Source organism: Branchiostoma floridae, chromosome 2 (genome assembly GCF_000003815.2).
Source record: "Branchiostoma floridae strain S238N-H82 chromosome 2, Bfl_VNyyK, whole genome shotgun sequence".
In the NCBI taxonomy this organism is placed as follows: domain Eukaryota; kingdom Metazoa; phylum Chordata; class Leptocardii; order Amphioxiformes; family Branchiostomatidae; genus Branchiostoma; species Branchiostoma floridae.
The window spans coordinates 23,586,693-23,594,772 of NC_049980.1; the positions used below are offsets into that span (position 1 = coordinate 23,586,693).

General features: G+C 41.3%; 1 protein-coding gene across 2 annotated transcripts in view; it reads right to left on the reverse strand.

Annotated features, from left to right (window-relative positions):
* Window positions 1-6: 6 nt before the first annotated feature.
* Window positions 7-8,080, reverse strand: part of LOC118409967 (contactin-5-like) — a 15,169-nt gene continuing 7,095 nt past the window's right edge. For both annotated transcript variants that reach the window (XM_035811386.1, XM_035811387.1), the window contains exons 5-11: window positions 3,977-4,072; window positions 3,475-3,714; window positions 2,985-3,078; window positions 2,413-2,612; window positions 1,864-1,997; window positions 901-1,066; window positions 7-508 (exon numbers count right to left, since the gene is read on the reverse strand). In XM_035811386.1, coding sequence (XP_035667279.1) covers window positions 279-508; window positions 901-1,066; window positions 1,864-1,997; window positions 2,413-2,612; window positions 2,985-3,078; window positions 3,475-3,714; window positions 3,977-4,072 — 1,160 coding nt within the window. In that variant the 3' untranslated portion in view covers window positions 7-278. The remainder of the gene's footprint in view (window positions 509-900; window positions 1,067-1,863; window positions 1,998-2,412; window positions 2,613-2,984; window positions 3,079-3,474; window positions 3,715-3,976; window positions 4,073-8,080) is intronic.

An 8,080-nucleotide genomic window follows, 5' to 3' on the forward strand; every position in this document is an offset into this window, starting at 1 on the left:
GCGGCACCCATTAACCCATAAAAACGTTTATTTATTTTACACGGCGACTTTAAGGCAAATTTCAGTATAGATATATAAACCTCAGCCTACTTCAACAATGCTGAATGTCCTGACGCAATTGTGTATATTTTCAATTAACATAAAAAAATCAGCATTTTACAATGTGCCATTAATGCCAGCGTTAGAGATATGTGGTGACACGACGTTACTACAATTTACATATATCGCAATTTGCATACTTCATGGAAGTACGAAAACTCATCATCATCGAAAAGTTACTAATTCTGTCTTGCCCTGTATGTGGAGGTATCCGGGTTTGAATTGGGAACGGTTGCTTGCAGTGGAGTTTTCCCCACATCCATGTACTGGACGTTGTCGGGGTTGTCTGTCGGGTAATACTGTATCTGGTAGCCGTCGAGCTCTGCTTTCGTCTGCGGCTCTGACCAGGACAGCGTTGGCGAGTTGTCCCCCTTTTCAACAAGTTTGAGGTCAGCCACTTTGGCTGGTGCTGTGTATGACAACATACATTGTATTTCTTGTATTTATGTCTCGAATCACATTTGAATTATCCAGTAACATCTATATCGTAGTACAGGTTTGTAATGTATACTATAGGCTTGTAATGTCCATGAACTTTGACACATGAAGGTCTGTTCTCACATGTCGATGTTGAAAAAATAAATTCTGATTTGTATGCAGCACCTATTATTTATATTATATCATAGGTTTGTGTTTGATGGCTATCAACTGACGTTAGAAGTGAAAAAAAAACACGTTTTAGAAAAAGGCGGAACGCGTGCCGATAGAGCCAATACTATTACAGACATTATGGCTACCTCTCGAATACGAGCTCCATATTAGCTATATCGACCATGTTAGCTCTTTTCTGATGGCACATACCTCCGACCCTGACTTCGGAAAAGGACGGCGTCAAGCCGTATTGGTTCTCCAAAATGCTTTGGTACGAGCCGCTATCGACACCGGGCTGGGCGTTTTTAACAGTTAGCCTTGATGTCGCGGGAGAGCTGTTGTCGACGATATACTTGGTGCCGTCGGGCACTACGTCCTATGAAGGATATGATTGGTCGAAATCAATGTCACATAGATAGCTTTCTTTTGACTGACACATCACAGCAGCCTAACTTAGGCTTAGGTCACATTTCCAAACCGGGGCCCGGCCGGGGTGTTTTCAGAAACGAAAAATCAAAATTAATGTAACGTTATACTTCGAAATACACAGATGTCATGCCCAAGGATCTTATTTTGGAATTTTGTGTATTTTGATGCTTTATATCATTCTTTTCGCTGCCGAAAGCTGCCCGTCCGGGCCCCAGTTTGGAAATGTGACCTAAGCAAGTGCATTCTACTTGCGCCAGGTCAACTGGGATAATCGCTGCCTTTCTTTCCAGCCGATCGGAGACTGAGGACAAAGAAAGCCGCATTTTCATTAAGTAAGGCCATGTTGATTTGATTATATGGATTGCAACATCTGGAAACCCCAGAACTGGTGCGAACGTGCGAATAAAAAAAAGTTCACGGGTTCTTTTTCGTGCAAAAGTTTGATGCTTGAAGCTAAACTCATGAAGACCCCTCATATACAGGGCAATCGCTTTTACGGTACCCAACGGGTCGCACAAAACTTATGAAAGGGTAAAGGTAGTCCTATAGGTCGTACAGCGGACATAAATAACAATGATGAGACGTAGACAAATGGACCTATAACTTTGAGTCAATTCAAATCGAGTTAGTGTCACATACTACTTGAAAACAATGAGGTATAGATTCCACATTCTGTCACCCCCTTTGCCAAATACCTGCCGTCATTTGTGACGTTTTGAACAGTTTTTGAAAGAAAGGACATACCGCTCCGTTGTAGTACCATGTGGGAGTAACCGGGTTCCTGCCGTCATCTTGCCACGTCACCTCCAAGTTGATGTCTTCTCCAGGCGCCAGGTCTAGGTTCTGTGTTTCCAACTTCTTGATATATTGTGGAACGTCTGTCGTGAAAGGAATATACCAAATAAGCAAAACGTCATTACATACATATTTGAAAGTTTGAATGTAAACTTCTCCGTTTGACTAAACTGGGCTGATATATATAAATTGTATATTGCTACAAAGGTTTGACGTTAGAACAAGTTTACTGGTCGTTGATCGTGATCTTTACCATCCAGTTAATAGTATTAGACGAATGGTTTATAAATAAAATAACGGCGGTAATTAGCATTTGTATTCAGCTACCTGTTTCTTTTTCAATGTCTTTGAAGGTAGGAACATACTGCACATGTACTACAGCTACAGTAATACGGCTGATTGCTCATCATGTGACAAGGTGACGTTTTAATATACACTATAAGATCACAATTTCTTCTGGCACTGGAGTGGTCACTTTAATCACCTCACTGTACGTACCTTCTATGATGAGCTGTGCTGTTTTTACGTCAGTTCCCTGTGAGTTGGTGGCTGTGACTTCATAGAATCCCTGGTCGGGGAGAGCCACGTTGGTCAGCGTCATGGCCCGGTTCCACTGTTCGTACTTTGCGCTCGGCGGAAACTCCATCGGGTTGCCGCCGATTGCATCCACTCTGCGCCAGCCAAGAGTCGGAGTAGGACTGGAGAAAGTAGTGAGTTAGTCAATCCTCAGTTTGGGCACATTTGTTCTGCTTTGATATCCGGTAATCTATTGTGTGTCTTTGTCTTTTGTAGTCTTATCTTTTTGTTGTCAGTCCCAGCTACATATGTCATATCGTGCTACAATCAAAGAAAGAAAATGAAGTGGAATGTGAAAGTAGGAATGGGGAAAGATAAGGAAAGGGACGATTATAAATCTGCACAAAGAAAATACAAAATGCCGGACACCTGAAAGATATGAGTGCTATCAACGTAGACTCTACGTACAATTGCAACTTTTCGTCTGGCAGTGCACGACTGTACGTCTATTTATGACAAGTTGATGAGAAACAGAAACAAGAGGTTGTATTTACTTTCCGTATGCGAAGAATTCCATCAGAACATTGTCTCCTCTTTTCTTGTACTGGACGGTCTCGAACAGCACAAGTTGTGGAGGCGACTGGGGAACTGGCAAAGTAAACATTCATAAGTACATGGTTAGTAAAGAAATCATCTATATCATCAATTGCCTCTTTTCAGTAAATGCTAAAGTGGAGTATGACACGTTTATGTTATCAATCCTAGTTGCGTATTTCGGTTTGCCCCTTTCCCGGCCCTATCATTAGGTCACTCCGCAATGTTGGGTCCATGTTTATGCGTGGGCCATTTTCAAACTAGGGCCCGGCTTTCTGCGGAAGGGAAAATAAAGTGTACATAAAGGAATATATACTAATTATACTCATGATTATCTTTTGATGTTTTTGTACGTTTTTGTGGTATTTTGTGTGATGCTTTTTGTTACCGCAAACTGCCTGGTCGGGCGCAGTTTTGGAGATGTGAGCCTGGCATTGCCATGGTACCTACCGGGAGTGGCACTGTTCACTGTAAGCTCCGTATGGGGGCTGAATTCGTTGAAACCCGCCGTCGATGGGTCCGTTGCCCCACCCGCGTTTAGGTTGATCTTCACTCCACATTGATACAGTCCGTTGTCATTCGGGTCGACATTGGCGAAGTAATAATCACCGTTCTTCTGTGACGCGTACCTCCGTACGGTGGGAGAAATGAAACTGGTCTGGTCGGCCTCAATCCAGTGGTATACAAGACCTTGGAAGTAACGTCGGAAGATTGCATTGTATTGTATTCTCAAAGAAATCACTTCTAATCTAAACGGTTGTTATTGGGTCTGATTTCTTTTCTGTATTCAGTGGTATACATTTTGGGACCTTGGGTGGTGTTAGTAGAAAGACAGTTTTTTTAGGTTGGTGCGAGTACAGTACAAAGCTGCGAAATATTTTGCTGGCTAGATTAAATTGATATATAGAATAGATAGATCACATCATCTGCTGTCTGTAATTTATGTACTCACCAGGAAATGCATTTGGAGGCATACACGGCAAAAGTGTACCGTTTCCGGAAGAAGTTGTAACGCCGGTTCGTGGACCTATGTCGAAGTCGTCAACATCTGCAAGACAAAATCACCGAACCCGCTAGAGTCAATAGTGGAAAAAGAAACCCCAATTGTACCCGTACTACTTAATGTCTCAGCTTCTTGACATGTGTTTCAGAGGGTCGAATCTTACCCAATGGCATACAAAAATTGCTGCCGCTGTCTCCGATCAGCCTACTCTGAGGGAGCTACTGTACAGTATTTCCAACAGTAGTGCAGAACTACCACTTTGACAACTGTAGAATAACAGGTAAGTATTCCTACATGCTAGCACTACTCTGTGTAGTTCAGAAATGTGGTAGCGAATGTTCCCGAGCAGCCCTTGTAACTCCCTACCTCTCCTGTTGAATCAGTTCGTGCTCGAGCTCAGTGAAAATCATTAACTTTACAGTTTCAGTCACGTAACCCGTCAACAAGTTTACATCTGCATTCCCCAACCAGACCAGTGGCAAAGCCGCAGCTGTCGGCCACCTGGACCCATGAACACTGTCTTGGCAGATTGTTTCCTCCATGAAAAATGGAGATATTGTTCTTGGCGTGTCTTTGTGTGTGTGCCCGTGTGTCTGTTTGTGTTACAGGCTATTTGTTGTCTGAATAGCCGTTGAACTCTGGATGGACGGCAATGTGTGGTATGTGAGTAGGGGTTAAGAAGACGAAGGTCAAGGCCGATTTTGGACCCCTGGTGTTTGACCTTGGTATTGCGACAGAATTTCCAGTTTTATAACTTTTGTCCTGGTCCTGCTATGGTCTTGTTACGGTTTTACTACTTGAAGATCTGCTCGGAAATTTGGCTTCATGGTGTTTCACGGTGACACTGAGAGTAATAGAAAAACAAGTGCTTTTAAAAAAGCTGGCATTTTGCCAATGTTTGCGTGTGTGAACGTTTTTTTCTAGTTATTAGAATGTCATATAAATAGAACAGAGTAACTAAACCTGATATTGGCGCATGGAGAGATTCACATATGTGCCTGAATCTAGATCTAGACGCCACCTGTTAAAATTTGCGTGAACTGCAGCAAATTTCACTACACTGCCTGTTTTTGAGTGAGCATTTTTAAGTTTTTTTTTTAATTTTTATTTCTATTCGGCAAAAAAACGAAGCGGCGAATCCGTTAACCAAAGAAATAAATTGGTGTGGCCAAATGGATGTAAAAATTAGTATTTTAATGGATGTAAAAAAGAAAAAAAAAATCTACCTCACCGGATTCGAACCGGGTGCATTGGTTTAGAATGCGTAAACTTTAACCACTGCGCCAGTGCGAACATGTTGAAACAAGAAAGCTTTTAAAAAAAGCTGGCCGGGGCGCATTTGGAAGGACTACCTCAAAATTTCATGTTGTGTTCCAGTAAAATGTGCATCATTATTAAACTAGAAGTTTATATCTAAAATCTATGGGAAGTTGGCTGGAAACCTTTGTTCACTGGTATAATTGGATTTTCCGGCGTACTTTTGTGGGCGGAATTGTATCCCTTGTGTGCGCTGTGTGCCGGATATAAAAATCGTAAAAGAAACTCCGGTGCGAGACCACAGCCAAAGGCGGGAAGAGGTCCCGGATGTGCATTGTCGTTCTTTCTTCGTGACAGAAATTTCACTGTGGAGAACCTCTTAATTGGAATTCCACACGAATCCAGTGATCTTTGATTCTACCAATGGGATGTTGTGGACTCTTCAGTATGAAGCGTAGAAGTGCATCAGTGCGTCTATTAAAGTGTATCGCACACATGACAGGGTCTGATCTCATTAGGTTCCATTTGTCTTGTTGTGGTAATGCTTTAGCTTCTTCATAGGTCAGGTCAGGATTCAGGGTCATGAACAATTCTGGCCAGTTTAAATCATTAGCAGACACAGTGACAAACCATGTTGGTGGTCCAATAGTGTTTATTTTTGCTAGCAAGTTTAGCAGTTGGTCCTTGAAGTAAGCTGCTGTTCCACGTATATTCTTCATAAAAGTGTATGATGTGCTTTCAACATGTTGATCAATTTCATGATGCAGATCGCCTGCTGTTAGTGGCTGTGCTATGGATTGTGATCTAACATTACTCTGCTTTTGCATTCTACATACAATGGATATCTGACTGTACAATTTCTTGATTTCATACGAGTTCAAGGCAAAGAAGAGCCATGGGATGTTTTTTCTCCAGCAATCATTGATATTGAGCAAACGTGATTGGAAGTACTGTAAGTCTGTTAGTTGTACATCACGCGTCTGTTTGAAGCCATTTTTACCATATGGGTATAACTGTGGAAAACAGTGTTCCTCAAGATCAGTCTCTTTAAATATGCTTTGTGGTGGTGATGTTTCACGTGGTAGTGATATCACTGGGACATTGTCTGTTACATTCTGCAACAGAGATTGTAACTGGACATTTGGATTAATGTAGTTACAGGGAAAAGCTGAGAGTTCTTGGACAGTAGAAGGTGCACTTGAGAAGTCTGGTTCATTGGCGTCTGTGATCATTGGATTGAATTCACTTGACTTTTTTACCCAGTTTTCAAAGGTAGCTATGTTCACATGTGAATATAGATGATTATGCGTTACCAGCCATGTAAGAGCTTCATGCATTTTGGAAAATCGTACAATGTGTTGTGGGTCTGTTCTTTGTGTTTTACTTTCATTTGTCTGACAAGGGTGTACTATTACTAGCCCAGCTGTATCTTGGCTATGTGGTAACAGTTGGCAAGTAGTTTCAATGTTGGTAGGGAAACTTATGGCTTGACCTTGTTCACCAAATTGTCCACCTGGTAATACAATTAACTTGATGAAGGTGTATTTCAAACTGACAAGTCTTGTTTCCATTCTACTGAGTTGTTTCAGGCATGATGGAATGTCACCTGGATCCATATTGTTAGTCCAAGCATTGGGTATGGGTTTGTCTTTTTCAAGACAAATCAAACACTTTGAACAGAGATGATGTTGACCAGAAATATCATTGACTATTTTGTCTATGACAGCATTGTTGCAGTTTCGCACTTGGTCATGAAATAACAATTGTCTACATATGCTACAGTAGTACTTTGGCTGCTGTTTTATATAGCAATGAAATGCAGGAAAGTCTGATTTGTATTGTTCACTGGTATAGTCTATGCTATGTTCTCTAACATATTTTGTAGCCAATGTTTTTCTCACTCTATCACAGTTTTTCCTCTGTCGTTGCGTTTTTTCTTGTGAAGATTCTTGTTCAGCTCTTTTTGCTTTGCTAGCTTTGCGTGATGTCCTTTGTTTTGCAAGTCTTTCGGCTTTTTGCTCAGGGGTCTCATTTGCTTGTTTTGCTTTGTATGATGCTCTTCGTTTTGCAAGTCTATCGTCTTTTTGCTCAGGGGTCTCATTTGCTCGTTTTGCTCTTTCCTGTGCAAGTCTATCTGCTTTTTGCTCAGTTGTCTCATCTGCCTGTTTTGCTTTGTATGAAGCTCTTCGTTTTGCAAGTCTTTCATCTTTTTGCTCACGGGTCTCATTTGCTTGTTTTGCTTTGTATGATGTTCTTCGTTTTGCAAGTCTTTCATCTTTTTCCTCAGGGGTCTCATTTGCTCGTTTTGCTTTATATGATGCTCTTTGCTGTGCTGCTTTTTGCTCACAGGTCTCATTTGCTTTCTTTGCTTTGTATGATGTTCTTTGTTCTGCAAGACTCTCTGTCTTCTGTTGATAGGTTTGTTTTTCTTGTTTGTCCTTGCATATTGCGCTTTGGATTGCAAGACCTTGCACTTTTTTATCATTTAAATTTGATGCTGCATTTGGTGACATTACTAATTGATTCAAGAGGCCTTCATTCCTGTTCTCTGGCATAGCACTTGGATGTTTGCTTGTGGTGCATGGCACAATGTTTTTCCCAGTACTTTGGTTACAATGTGGTGCAAATGGAAATGCTGTGTTTGGTTGTTGTAGGTTCTCTTTCGTAGATACAAACTCTGGTTTAACCAAGGTGTATGTGTGTTGTTGTTGAACTTGAAAGCAGTTTTCTGACTCAATCATAGAAGAAACATTGCTAGTCAGATTGATAATGTGTATACCACTCAGGAATCCCAGC